This window comes from Pteronotus mesoamericanus, unplaced genomic scaffold (assembly GCF_021234165.1).
Source record: "Pteronotus mesoamericanus isolate MK-2021 breed Mesoamerican mustached bat unplaced genomic scaffold, CSHL_Meso_final scaffold_85, whole genome shotgun sequence".
In the NCBI taxonomy this organism is placed as follows: Eukaryota; Metazoa; Chordata; class Mammalia; order Chiroptera; family Mormoopidae; genus Pteronotus; species Pteronotus mesoamericanus.
The window spans coordinates 66,634,105-66,648,679 of NW_026555329.1; the positions used below are offsets into that span (position 1 = coordinate 66,634,105).

Sequence of the window (14,575 nt, forward strand, 5' to 3'; positions counted from 1 at the left end):
GTGGGGCGGGGTGGTAAGGGGGTGGAGAGAAATCCTGGCAAAATTGGGCGCCTGTCCCTGCTGTTGTGGTCCGACTCCCACAAGGCCATCGCGGCTGCTAGGAGCGGGGCTGCGCCGTGCCCTCCAAAAGGCTGCACCCCATGCCTGGGGCAGGGAGAGCTTCAGACGGGGCCAGTGTGATGAGCCAGCAGGTACAGAGGCTGGACGGAGCAGCGGGTCCCAGCTTGCTCTGTCACAAGAACACAATAGCTGGCACTCAGGGACGTGGGAGAAGGGGTTGCTTTGTGCGAGGCCCCAGCTGGCGCGGCCACTCTGGAGTCCTGGCTCCTTCTCCACGGCCCAGGCCGGGGGTGCGGGCTGCAGCGCTGTGGGCTGTGGGTGAGTGGGGTTCCAGCTGGGAGGCCGGAAGCCCCAGCTGACCTTCAGGCCCAGGCTGGTCCTCCACGGCCAAGGGGTTGAGACCCAACCTATCTGTCCAGCTGCCCTGTTCCCTGCCACCTTATCAGGAAGGGTGAGAAGGTATCAGAGCTCAGAACCCCCACCGCTCCCTCCCCGTGGGATGGCGCCCAGGTGCAAGGGGGAGGACAACTCTTGGGCCCAGCCAGGACACCTCTGTCCTGGGAGAGTTTAAAAGGCCCCAGGACATTTTTCTCAGTCTCAGATGACCTTCCCAATTGGCTGCAGCATGAAGGGGCTGCTGATTTTGAGTGTCCTGCTGGGGGCTGTCCTCTGCAAAGAGGACTTCGTGGGGTAGGGTGTGGACAGGAGCAGGGGGAGCTCAGAGGGGAGGCAGGGAGGACTCAGCCTCCAGCCGCCGTCTGGAGGAGGTGGGCAGGCAGACACAAGGGGAGACGGCCGGCAAGGAGCCCGCTAGCACACACCCCGCAAGGCGGGAGGATAGGGGACCAGGGCTGCGAAGGGGTCCTCCTCTCAGGACAGCCTCCCGAGCCCTGGAGATACCTGAGCTCTGAGGAGGAATTCCCAGCAGAGGAAGCGGGAGGAGGCCTGGCTGGCTTTGGAGGGAGACCCAGAGCCTGCGCTGGGACTGGGGACAGCAGCCGTGTCCAGAAGGGTCTGAAAAGCCCAGGCCATCTATGGCTTAGATGCCTCGTGCCTCCCCCGGAGGCCTGAGGCCTGGCCTGGGGTTTCTAGGCCTCCTGCCGCCCTCTTCCTACTGGGGGAACGTGCATGGCCAGTGGGGGCTTCTCAGACCCTCAGCCTCCCCTCCCGCTCTGCCTAGGCACCAGGTGCTCCGAATCTCTGTGGCCGATGAAGCCCAGGTCCAGAAGGTGACGGAGCTGGAGGATCTGGAGCACCTGCAGGTCAGAGCACAAAGGAGCCCTCCCTGAGGCCCCAGGGTACCCCTCAGGCCAGCTGGGCCCACCCTGGCCCCCACCGGTCCCTGGAGCCCGGGCTCTCTCCCAAGCCACCCAGAAAGGAGCCATAGGACTGATCCCTGTTAGGATGTGATTAACCTCCACCTCTCTCCCGTCTCCTGCCCCCAAGTTCCCGAATCTTGGTGCACTTGAGCATCTGAGTAAAGGTGGGGGGCTCCTACTCCAGTACTCTTCCCTCCCTTGCTGTCTCAAAGTCCCCCCTCCGCGCTCTGCCTCCTGGCCCATTTCTCTGACCATACCTGGCTTTGTCCTGTGCCCTGGGGTTCATTTTGTCCTCTGCCCCCAACATTCCCAATTATCTGGGAAATTCTGGCACCAGCGCCTGCCCCAGGCCGGCCCTTCGCCAGCCCGCTGTGATGGTGCCGGTTCTTATCCTCCCAGCTGGACTTCTGGCGGGGCCCTTCCCAGCCTGGCTCTCCCATCGATATCCGAGTGCCCTTCGCCAGCATCCAGGCTGTCAAAGCCTTCCTGGAGACCCATGGCATTGAGTACACGATCATGATCGAGGACGTGCAGGCGCTGCTGGACGAGGAGCAGGAGCAGATGTTCGCCTTCCAGGCCCGGGCTGCCTCCACCGACACCTTTAACTATGCCACCTACCACACCCTTGATGAGGTGAGAGACCTCTGGGGTCACGTCCCACAGGCCCCAGAAGGCTGGCAGAATTCAGCCAGGGCCTGGGTGTGCCCTGCACCTGCTCTGCCTCCACATGGCCCGGGCTCTTCCCCAGTGCGGGGCTCACAGCGGGCCGGCTACTGGCGCCGTTAAGATAGGCATCCGGGCTCCTGGAGACCATCAAAGCTGGTCTTCCATCCTCTCCCTTCTCAGATCTATGGCTTCATGGACATGCTGGTGGCTGAGCACCCACAGCTTGTCAGCAAGCTCCAGATTGGCAGCACCTATGAAGGCCGTCCCATCTACGTGCTGAAGGTAATGGGTGCCTGACGCGGGTGTACACGGGCACGTAGGCGAGGATGGACGCCCGCACTGGTGTGCCGGGTGAGCCCAGGGGCGCGGTGACTGACTCCCGGTGCCGCCGTTTGGGAAGGTCTGAGTGTCCATGCTGGCGCAGGTGTGTGCGTGCCCGTACGGGTCTTGGCCACAGTCTTGTGTGATCCGGTGTTTCAACAATTTAAACTTCTAATTTACCCAAGTGTTTCCCATCCGGTGTCACTGTGGAAAGTATCCTGGGTTGGGGTAATGCAGAGAAAATGTTTTATATGTGAACTCTGACAGAGGGACAGGGCGGGGCCCAGAAGCCCGGCTGAATCCCATTTGCCCCAGGCTTGGGCCGAGGGCAAAAGGCCGAGTTCTGCGGGGCCCCGTCCAGCCCCCGGCCCCCCACCTGACTGATGGCCCCACAAGGGGAGCCTCAACCTGTGATACGCAGAGAGCAGGTGGCCTCTGGCCTGGGGAGCATTTCCCTTCAAGGAGGTGGGACCAGTCCCCAACCGGAACCTTTGTCTGCTCTTCCCACCCAGTTTAGCACCGGGGGAAACAAGCGTCCCGCCATTTGGATTGACACGGGCATCCATTCCCGCGAGTGGGTCACACAGGCCAGTGGGATCTGGTTTGCAAAGAAGGTATGCCTGGGCAGCCGAGGGGGGCTCCGGCCAGTGGGGCGTTGGTGTCCAGGCCCGCAGAAGCCCTTCCTGCCCAGAGGCAGTGACCGCGGAGGGCGGCCGAGGGCAGGTGTCTGCTGCTCTAGTGTGGCCGACGCCTGAGCGGGCCCACTCTGACTCTCGCCTCCCAACCCCACGCCAGATCACACAAGACTACGGCCAAGACTCAGCTCTCACCAACATTCTCGACAACATGGACATCTTCCTGGAGATTGTCACCAATCCTGATGGTTTTGCCTTCACCCACAGCAAGGTATACGCCTTCTCCTGTTCTTGGGGAAAGCAGGGTGCGCCTCTGGCCTCTGAGACCGACAAGTTACCCACCCCTATTCTCAAGCCCCGGAGTCAAGGGAAGGGCAAGCAGACCTGTCCCCCTAGATCAGGGTTCACATCTCTGGCCTTCTTGACATTTTGGGCAGGTAACTCTCCATGGGGGGCTGTCCTGTGCATGCGGGGCGTTTAGCACATCCTGACAGGTGCTCACTAGATGCCAGTAGCAACCCTCTACTTGAGACCACCAAAAGTGTCTTTGCACATGCCAAATGTCTGGGTGTGGGGGAACAAAACTGTCCCCAGTGGAGATGCACTGCCCCAGTCCTTCCTGGTTTTATTTTACTTTTATGGCAGGTGCAGCATGTTAAGAATTAAATGTGTATGGGGGCGGGTGCACTGCCTGCCTTTTTTATTTTCTACCAGTAGAAACCTCTGGCCAAATGCCATCCATTGTCTCCTCCATCCTCCTTCAACCAAGACCCCCTTTACAGATCTCCCTCCCTGACAACTAGTCGACAGTGGTTTCTGACTCCGCACTGTGTCCCCACCCACGCTCCGGAGCGGGGTGCTTGGTGTTGACTGAGGCCTGCAGCCCACGTGGCTCCCTGCGGTCTCTGAGCCCCGGGCCAGCACAGTGATGGTGGTGGACAAGTGTCTGATTCCTTCCTCAGAACCGCCTGTGGCGCAAGACTCGCTCGATCACGGCAGGCTCCTCCTGTGTTGGGGTGGACCCCAACCGGAACTGGGACGCTGGCTTTGGGTGTAAGGCCCGGTGTGGTCTGGGGAGCAAGGGTGGGACAACTGGGAATGCCTTCTCACCCTCCTTTGTCCCGTGGCCCCCCGCCCCCCCCGCCATCCCTGTCCTACCCTAGCCGTGAGGGCTTGTGGGTGGCGGAGTGGCAGGAACGTCAGCTACTCCTTTGAGGCTCCCAGAGAGGAGATGGCACTTGCTTGTCCCTGTCTGTGACAAGAAAATTCCTCCCCATGGACCCGAGGTCTGAACCTGCCTAGGGGTGATCGGCTCCTTCCCTCTGTGGCCGCTTCACTGCAAGTGAAGTCTGGCTCGAATACCCCTTCTCACCTCCCTGGGCTGGTCCGCCTTGTCTGTCCAAGCTTGGCTGGGGTGGCGTGGGCCCCTCAGGTGACAGGCCTCCGGTCTTTCCTTAATCCAGGGGTGGGGTGAGCCCTCCTGCATCCCACCTCATCCCCAACTCTATGAAAGGCTGCTCTGCTTTGCTCTGGGAAGCCAACTACCCCCACCTCCTCCCGCAGTGGCCGGAGCCAGCAGCAACCCCTGCTCGGAGACTTACCACGGCAAGTTCGCCAATTCCGAAGTGGAGGTCAAGTCCATTGTGGATTTTGTGAAGAACCATGGGAACATCAAGGCCTTCATCTCCATCCACAGCTACTCCCAGCTCCTCCTCTATCCCTATGGCTACAAAACAGAGGCAGCTGCCGACCAGGCTGAGCTGGTATGTGCGGACCCCTGTGTGCCCTTCTATCCCAAAGGCAGCTTTGGGCAGGCGTAGGGTTTCGTCCATCATACCTGCTTAAGGCGCGGGGACCTACACAGTGCCTAGGGCCCTGTTCCTCCTTGGGCCCCTGCTGGCTTGGGAAGATTGGCAAGACAGACTGGCCTTATTTTTTGTCTGGGAAACTGAGGCATACAGTGGTTGAGTCACTTCTGTCACACGACAGGATGAGGGGAAGGGCTAGACTTTGAGCTTGTACTTCAACTCACACTTGGACCTGTAGTGTGACCGAAGGGCAGCAAAGTGCCAGCCAGACATCCTGCAGGGTCAGGGCTCTGAGGCTGACTTTGCAGGACCTAGTGGGCCCCGTGTTCTCTGCTGGGGACCTGGGTCTGCAGGGTACATCTTCCGGAGTCACCCTGCCGGCCCCTGGGCAACCCTGGCCCACCCTGGCCCTGATGTCCTGGGGGCCTGCTGTTGCTGGCTATGACAGGTGGTCTTGCTTGGTGGTTTCTCTAGGATCAGCTGGCCAAGTCTGCTCTGAATGCCTTGTCCTCTCTGTATGGGACCAAGTTCAAGTACGGCAGCATCATCAAAGCCATCTGTAAGTGGGTGCATGGTCCCTGCGGGGTGGCCATGGGAGGAAGCTCAGTTGGCTTTTCCTACCCCAGGGAGCGTCCCTCCTGGAGAAAGTAGCCAAGAGGGCCCAGATCTGGGGACATGGGCAAGGAGGACAGCCCATGAGCCTGCCTGATTACTGCTGGCTCCGTGGGCAGCGCCGCCCTTTCTCTGGCTTCTTTGATGCCTTCAAGCAACATGTCAGTTCCTCTGAGAACTCTTGTCCCCTTGTCTTGGGGTTAAGTCTAGCTGCCTGCACGGAGAAGGTGGAGCGTTCTGTTGGCATTTGTAGACCGCCAAGAAATTCAACTTAAATAGTATTTCTCCTGCAATGTCTTCCAATGGGAGACGATATCCTCTCTTTGCCCAGCTTACTTAGCCACGCAGTGTCCGTGGGAGGAACACTGCGACACGGAACAGAATCAAGTCAGCAAATGTTTATTGAGCACCTTCTGTGCACGGGGCCTTCTTTTAACATGCTTGAGAATAAAAGAAGCGCACATGAAAAAACTTACATTCTAGCCAGGGAGGCTGGTGATGAACATGGGCAAATGATACAGCGTGTTAGGTGGTCAGTGCTAGGGAGAAAAAGGAAAACTGGAACGGAACGAGGGGCCTCAGGAACCCTGGGGGTGGGAGTGGAAGGCGCGTTGAAGAGGAGGCCTCATTGAGAGAGTGAAATTTGGACAAATGTTGAAGGAAATAAGGGAGGGATCCAAGAGGCCATCTATTTGGGGAAGAGCTTCCAGACAGAGGAAGCTTCTAGAGCAAACCACCCCTCTGTGGTTTGGCCCTGTGTTGCAGGAATAGCAGGAATAGCACAGAGGCCCTCGTGGCGGCGCAGAGCAAGAGCGCAGGATTGTAGAAACAGGGTGGGGGGGGGGCAGGCGGATCCTCGGGGCCCTGAGATGCACCAAGTGCCCCAGAGGACAGGAGGCAGGAGCACCGAAAAAGCAGGAGACAGGGACAGAGGCAAGAGGGCGGCATACACTTCTCACACTTCCTGCCTGGGGCGCCCAGGTTTGGGTGGACCACACTCTTCCCCAGGGCTGGCCTTGCTTTGGGACTCCAGCACTTCCTTGGAAACTCTTTTAACCCTGAGCCAAGGTTTTTGCTTCATTCAGTGTTGTCAGGTTAAATTCTGATACGCAGCCGCCTGCCTAACTACTTGGTAACTGCAAATCTGGATGAAGTTTCTCCTGAAAAGACAGGCGAGGAGCTTTTGCTTTGCCTCTGGCCCTTTGCACTTTCCCCAGCAGACCCCAGCCCCGGGGCATGAACCCTGGTCACCCAAGTTGGGTAACGCTGGTATATCTGGGGGCGGCAGCGGTTTTCAGTGGGACTCTTTGCAGTCATAGGAACTTTCTCCCATCCCCCTCGGAGAGGAGAACCATTTCCAGTCCCCTCTCTGAGCCTCTTGGGCTGGGAACCTTCAGGGGCGCTTCTTGGGAGGAAGCCAGGCTGCTTGGTCAACAGCAGACACTGAGCAGACGCTGGCTCCAGTCAACACTGCAGAGGCTCTGGTCTTTGGACCGTCAGCCCCGGCCCATGCCAGCGTCTCAAAGTGTTTGACCTTTGCTCTCCCGTTCCTGTTGCTGCCCCAGACCGCGCCAGTGGAGGCACCATTGACTGGACCTACAATCAGGGCATCAAGTACTCCTACACCTTCGAGCTCCGTGACACCGGGCGCTACGGCTTCCTGCTGCCGGCTTCGCAGATCATCCCCACGGCCCAGGAGACGTGGCTGGCACTCCAGACCATCATGGAGCACACCCTGAATCACCCCTACTGAACTGGCCCTTTGGCTCTCTCCTCCTTAGCCTCTCTGGCAACCAAATAAAGTGTGAGCGTATATGGAACAGAATCTTGGGATGTGTGTGTGGGAACGCGGGTGGCGCGTTTGCCTTTTCAGGCTGGGGCAGGAGTGATTTAGTTCCTGCAGGCCTCGCTGCAAATGTGTGGGTGGTTGGACTAGATGACCCCTAAATCCTCCTGCATTCCAAGGTCCTGTGAAGTTGTATCCAAGTGGCATCTGTTTTAATTAGACCACCCTGAGCTCAGCTCGTCAGTGGGGTGATTTGTTCATACCTTAGTAGCAAGCAGCAGTCACAGCTGCTAAGCAAATGCCTGGCACCCCGCTGTGGCGAGGAATTCTGCTTGTGCAAGAGTCTGGCCGGTTGGATCCATTCATCTACGACAGCAATGACTCTGATATGCAGTAGAGTAATCGTGGTGGCCACTGCCGTCCCAAATAGATGCTGCAGCCTGGCCAAATTTCTACACAACAGACATGGTCTCCGACTCCTGAATGAAATGGGGGGGAGAGCAGCTAGGTTAAATGGAATCATCTTCTGAAGATGAAGAATGCCAGTCCCAGGACATTTTATTAATTGGAGTTTATCATGAAGACTTTGCCTTGAGGACAAAGGTGGTCGCCTTTACATTTGCGCGTCCTGTCCCGCATCCCTCCACCCACGGCCTCTGCTCCCTCTCCTGCCCCGCCCACCACCACTCATCATTCGCAAAATGTCTCACACCCAAGCCTCCCGTCTCCTGTCCTCCACAGAGCCTAGAACATGTCTTCCCTCCTGTGGCTTGGTGACTCTCACGGTTATATCACATTAGTGGCTAGCATAGCAATACCTAGGGTATCTTAACTTTTTTCAAAGCAAGAATCTACCTTTCTTCCAAATCTCTTAAGATGTGCCTGTAGAGCAAGGACTTACTCCCACATCCTGACTGAAGCTGATGCTTTCAACTGGCCATAATTTCTACCCACTGAGGATGGATTCCCACAGAAGTCTCTGGGGAGTGGTGGCGGTGGCGGGGAGGGGGGGTGGCCTGGTAGCTCCCCACACAGAGGGGAAGGGGGTGGGGACGGCAGCCTCTTCCTGTACCCGCCGGGTTGGGATATCACGATGCATGCAGCTCCACTGACGTAAAAGTCTTGTCTTTTCCACATAAAGCCTGAAGGTCAAAGGCTTTTTTTAAGGGACCCTCGGGGAATTTTCATCTCGAAGTTTTTTATTTTAATATGTATTTTTTGCTACTAAACATTCTAAGAAAACAAAGAGAATGAAGCTGACTACACATATAGCATACATGAACTTAATATAAGGCAAGGTAATGTTTCAGTCTTTACAGAAACATGACCTAAAGATTCTAAAAACACTTCCTTCAAGTTTTTTTTTTTTTTTTTTGGGGGGGGGGGGGGGGACCTTTCTCTTCAACCTATGAAGATAAGCTAAAACCTATTTTAATGGCTCAATTTAGGCAAGGAAAAAGTTGATCCTATTTTTTGTTTAATAAAGACTGATTAAATGGAAAAAATACTGTTAGCAAGAAAATATATCATTTTACAAGACTGAATGACTTAGATTTCAAGGGATTAAATTGCTTAATTGAAAATAAACTGCACTTCCTGATAGTAGGGAGCACTTTGTTTGACATTCAACCTCCAAAACTATCACTAGTCCAGTTGACCAGTATGTATTTGTTGAAGGAATGTTCTCTGCTTTTACTGACGAACTCATGAATTTTGTAATCTGTACATTATAGGCTTGCAACTTATTTTGAATTCCCCAAGTTGTAGTTTAGAAAGTAAGGCTTTGAGCAAGTAAGAATCCAGAGGGCAGGGATTGCACTGTTCTCTTCAACATTTAATTCCTACCGGTTGGCCAAGTACATGGCACACAGTGGGCACTTAATAAACGCCTGTTAAATGGAAACTTGGAAGCCATTAATACCTCTGTATTTTCAATGTAGGAAGAGAATTAGATTTTGTTTGCAGATACATATTTTTAAAAACCTATTGGTAAAAACTTTTTGTTTTATGAAAACACAAAAGCTAAAAAACACAATAATTTTATAAAGTACTGTAGCATATGTGAAAAGTATTAACTACTTTGAGGGGAGAAGAGCTCTTTTAAGTAAAAGGGGTTCAAAAAACAGACTAACATTGCAAAAGAAAAATAGGTAATTCCCAAAAGAAGAAACACAAAAAGCCAATAAATGTATTAAAGACACTGAACCCCTGAGTGATTTTTTTGTACACTAAATAAATACAAGCCCTGGCTGGGTGGGTCAGTTGGGTAGAGCATCATCCCTAACACCAAAAGATTGTGAGTTCGATCCTTGGTTGAGGCACTTACAGGAGGCAACTGATCGATGTTTCTCTCTTCTTTCTCCCCCTCCCTTCCTCTCTTTCCATATCCTCAGGTGAGGATTTAAAAAAAAAAGAAAATCATTTTTCTCCCATTAGATGGACAAAGAGTAAAAAGATAGGCAAGGGTATGACAAAATAAGACCTGTTATATCCTACTGATAGGACATATTTACACCACCTTCCTGGAGGGCAATCTGGGAATGTACACAAAGATTTTCAATGTTTTGCTTGTCCTTTGACCCAGAAAGTCCACTTGGGAGAATTTAAAATATTCAGATGTGTTCAAATATATGTATGTATGTGGTTATAGTAAAAATTTAAATGAAAAAAGCACTTAAGTAGATGCCAGTGTTGGTACTGACAGGACACGTTTACACAGTGGAGCATCACGCAGCCATTGAGGTCCATGCTGACCTGGAAAAATGGCCACAGCATCCCAAGTAAAAGAAGCTGGTTGTATGATGCCAATGTTCTAAAATAGGTTTGTGGTGATGGTTGCACAACTCTGTAAATTTGCCGCAACACTGAATTGTATGCATGTTTAAAATGGGTGAATTTTACGATGATTGATGCTTCCATACAGTTGTTCTAAAAAAAGAAGCTGGTTACAAAATAGTATGTTGAGCATGAATCTCTTTCTTGTCTGAAACACACACACACGCACTCTGCCTGGAAGGATATATTCTCCAGCAATAATTATGGTTGCCCTGGGTCGTGGTGGTGATTTTCACCTTCATACTTTTCTGAATTTCTTGCAATGAGCTCTAATAATCGGGGGTTGGGGAGAGGAGCTGTTTCAAGCATGCCATATAGCCTGCGGGTAAAATTATCTAGAATCAACTTATTATCAATACCAAACAGCAGCCATCTTAGTTTCTTCTTTATCATTTGTCATTTCTTCTGCTCTGACATACTTTACCATCTATCGCCCAGAACAACGTGTCTTATTTTTGGAAAAATTTACAGTCCAGATAGAGCTGGAAGCAGCAGTGTTTCTATCAGGAAGAGGTTGCTCAGGTCCCTGCTGGGGACCACTCCCTAAGCACTCCAACGGTGCCGGATGAAAATCACCAAGTGCCCTTTCTGCTCAGATTCTGTTCCTGTAGCAATCTGGGGAATTGACTACACTAATAGATTATGTCTAGTCTCCAGGGCTTTTCAAAAATCCTTATTTTTCAATGAATGCATTTTACTTTTTTCTTAGACCATTTTATATGGCCTGTGGGCCGCCAGTCGTCCATGAGAATCCTTCGGGTGGTCCCTTCCACGTCTAGCTTTCTGGCTTTGGCCTGAAGTTAAAATTGAAATGTCGTTGAATACAGTCCAGCTATGACCTCACTGGTCCCTCATCCAGTGCAGGGCTATCCATCATCTCAGCAACTGTTGTGCAAGGGTGAGTGGGACTAGGTGGATTCGAAGATGTGGGCGACTCTCGCTCTGGGGACTTTAAAGACAGAAACATCACTCTGTGAACCCCGAAAGACCCAGATGCTACTTTCAGGAAACTGGTATGACAACTACAACAGTCAAATTGGCCGGATGAAGGAAGAGCTCCGAGAAAAAAAGCACAGAGCTCCCGACAACTCTGGAAAAGCTGCCAAAAGGGTAAGGAATTCTCCCCAAAGCTTTCAGGATCCGCATTAAATTGGGAACTCAAACTGTGAGCATCCTCTAACAGCCCCAGGGACCGAGGCTGCCGAGTGTTTCTCGCCAAACGGAGAAAATTAAAAGCCCTCTGCCTGACCGCAGCGGCGGCGCTCGGCTGCGTTTCAGGCGAGCGCAGCGGAACCGACCGCTGCGAACGCCCACGAGGCACAGGGGGTCGCCGACCTCCTCCCTCCCCGGCCGGAGGCCCTGGGCCAATTCACGCAATTTCTGCCTCAGCCTAAATCAGAAACATCACCACAAAGGAGAGAAAAGACCAGACACAAATCATATCAGTATGGTTTATTGAATGAATAGTTCAACCTCTTGGGGAAAACAGCCTACTTTTTTCCTACGATCTAATGAAAAGTCTGTAACTCATTCTTAAGTGATACCTCCGTAGGAGTTCGCTGAGAAACCAACCCAACCCCAGGCGCCTTGGGACACCCGTCTTCGAGACAGGTCCCCAGACACGGACCGCAGAGGTGCGGCATTACATAGTCCCGGGAGCAGACGGTTCAGTCCCTGAAATCCCGGGTGACGAGGAGGCCGGCGACAGCCAGGCCAATCACATTTCCGTGGGTGAACTGAAGGCGCCGCCGAGGCTCAGCGCGGCTGCGCGCGCCCCGCGTGGGCGCAACGGAGCGGAGGGGCCGATGGACCTCGCCGCGGAGCCACAGTCCTCGAGCTGGATCCCGGCCTCTCAGCCTTGTAGCTGAGGGGCCCTGGGCCAGGTGCTTCATCTCCACTCGACCCTCGGTCTCCTCCCCTGAAAACAAGGGCACCCGCCTCATGAGGCAGAACATAAAGCCGAGAATCTGGACACACCGCCCAGCACCCAGGAAGCGCTCTACAAACGCTTGCCAGTGTTGTTACCGGGAAATCTTCAGGACTGGAAAGAAAAGAGACAACCACCCACTCTCAGGTGGGGACGGAGCACAAGCTGTACTTGGTGAATTCTGAAGGCTCCTTTCAGCCCCACGGGACGCGTGAACACAGGCCTGGCGGACTGCGGACGGCCAGGGCCCCCACGAGGCCCCAGCAGCTCCCGGCGCCGCCTGCAGCGCTGACCTGGACACCGCAGCGCGGTGGAGGCCTCTCCCGCAAGAGCAGGGCGGAGCGCAAGGGGATAAAAGAAAGAGCTTTCCAGGCGTCCAGAATGGCGAACCAGCGCGGAGCCACGGCGATGGGCATGACATCCCAGACCTCAGTTTCGACAGGTTCAGTTCATTTAGTCACACAGCCTTATTACGGGCCACTGTCATATCGTTGGTGATTTTCACCCTCTAGGAGCTTAAAGTCAAAATAAAATTTCAAATAGTTAAAAAGATGTAGCCCATCAGGTGAGAGCATTTGGTAAGTGACCTCTGTCTGCCCCACACTTTACCAGGGGCCCCAGGACGCCACGCAGGCGAAAGGAGTCTGCGCCTGCATTTGGAACAACGAGGCTCAGCATCGGAGAGACCTCCCTCCAGGGGCAGGCGACCCTGGTGTGACCAGCATCATTTTGTAAACACACGTAAAGCCATGCACTGAATCCTGCTCTGTCATAATTCAACGCGGAGAAATTTGTTACATATCTTACACTGTAATTGACTTGTGTACCAATTTAAGAACACCACAATAGACAATTTCAGTAATTACTACGATTGTGGGAAAGTGTTACTAGCGAATGCATTCTGAACACTTCGGAAGCACAGCGTGTCTTATTTACTGTTTTTACAGGGAAAATATATTTGTTAATCAAAAAAGTAATTGAACTGCAAGTAAGCATGTCATCATGCTCACATAATTAAACTGATGAATTACCATAGAATCCATGTTTCTTATGTTTCTTGGGAAAAAAATAGAAAAGTATTATGGGAGTTAATTCTTAGAAAGAATTGTGAAGAAAATAAAGGCACATTAATGACACTGAGAACATTTCGGAAGCAGGGAAAGGAAAGTTCTGAATGATTACCTTCAGAGTAGAGCAAGAAGGGAGCTGTGGATTTAAATCCAGGTGGACAAAAATTAATTATCCCTCTTAAAAAAGTCAGATAACATAAAAGACAGAATCTATAACCCCTATATAACATGACAGAAACCAAAATCAAACAAGAAAAATTACCTACATATTTCTTCCTAGACGAGGACTCTGATTTCACTTACATTCCATAAGGGAATTAGAGAAAAGGCGGTTTTTGTTTTGTTCTGTGTTCTGGTGAGTAGTCTCAAGTCTTAAGAATTTTTTGGTCTCAACAGCACCATAGGAAAAATCCCTCAGCAACTAATGAACATTATTTGTTCTCTTTTCATTCTGATTTACACCGAGTCCAGTATGATTGTGTTGGTTCTGGTTTTCCACTCAAGGTAAAAAATAAAATGACTTTAAGGTCATTTGAATCGTTCCTTACCTTTCAGTAGATTAAACCTGACATTATTACAGCCCAAGATGTTCTTTTTGTTTTCGAATGGGTACTGTAGCTTCCGCTCCCTCCCCATGCCCAGCCTCCGTGCCCCTCCCTGTGCTCCCTGCCGTTCTTTCTTAAATACATACTCCTTCAGAGCACTGGACGCAGTATTTAGACTTTGGCCGTCACTGCTAAGCAGATGGAGCTGTAACTGTACATTGATAAGGCACGTTCCATTTAAGGGGTCACAAGGCAAGGGCATCTCGTCATCCCCTGAAACACTGTCAACAGGATCCTGCTATAATGGTTTAAGGTGGCAATTAGTCCCCACCTGAGCGTGAAACCCAGGCCTTCTGGACGAGAGAACTAAGGTCCCTCGCCCTAATCGGAACGATTTCCTGATTTATTTATACAAAGAAAACACGCTGCCTTCCTGAGAGAGGCAGCAAAAAGAGACACTTTCAAATCACCCCAGTCTCACATAGCTCACCCAAATCACCAGAGAGGAAGAGAGAAGTTGGCAGATCCCAGCATATGAATGGCAAACAACAAATTAATAACTATGTGCTTTAATCTTCAACGTTCATAATAGCACAAAGTATCACTGATCACTTAAATAACACAGGTCAATTAATCTAATGAAGAAATGAGTCAGGTCGAATATTCAAAGCAATGTAAAAACTCTGCGAGGGACATTTAACACCCGAAGTGCGGAATCAGTACAGGTCTTTGAGTAGTTATTGGAAATCCTCACCAACAGGGCAAAGCACTATGGAGAAAGATATATAAATACACTCAACCCGCCAGAATGCTCAGCTAACTGCACAGCAATTCCAATCGGTTTGGCTAACCTGACTTTCCACATATATACAGTAGTTTCTAACACTCGGGTGTCATTTGGTGATGGCGATGCAGAAAGGGAAGAAAGGGGGCCTACCATTTACTCTCAAAATAGAATCGAGTGGGGAAATCTAAACTCCTGACTAGTCAA

The 14,575-nt window shown here is 52.1% G+C and overlaps 1 protein-coding gene across 1 annotated transcript; it reads left to right on the top strand.

Moving 5' to 3' along the window:
* Positions 1-650: 650 nt before the first annotated feature.
* On the top strand, positions 651-7,227 carry CPA1 (carboxypeptidase A1). The gene is made up of 10 exons (XM_054564630.1): positions 651-750; positions 1,241-1,322; positions 1,779-2,012; positions 2,226-2,327; positions 2,879-2,980; positions 3,162-3,272; positions 3,964-4,054; positions 4,565-4,764; positions 5,284-5,368; positions 6,987-7,227. The coding sequence occupies exons 1-10, from the start codon at positions 662-664 to the stop codon at positions 7,172-7,174; spliced, it is 1,284 nt and encodes a 427-aa protein (XP_054420605.1). The 5' UTR covers positions 651-661; the 3' UTR covers positions 7,175-7,227.
* Positions 7,228-14,575: the final 7,348 nt, after the last annotated feature.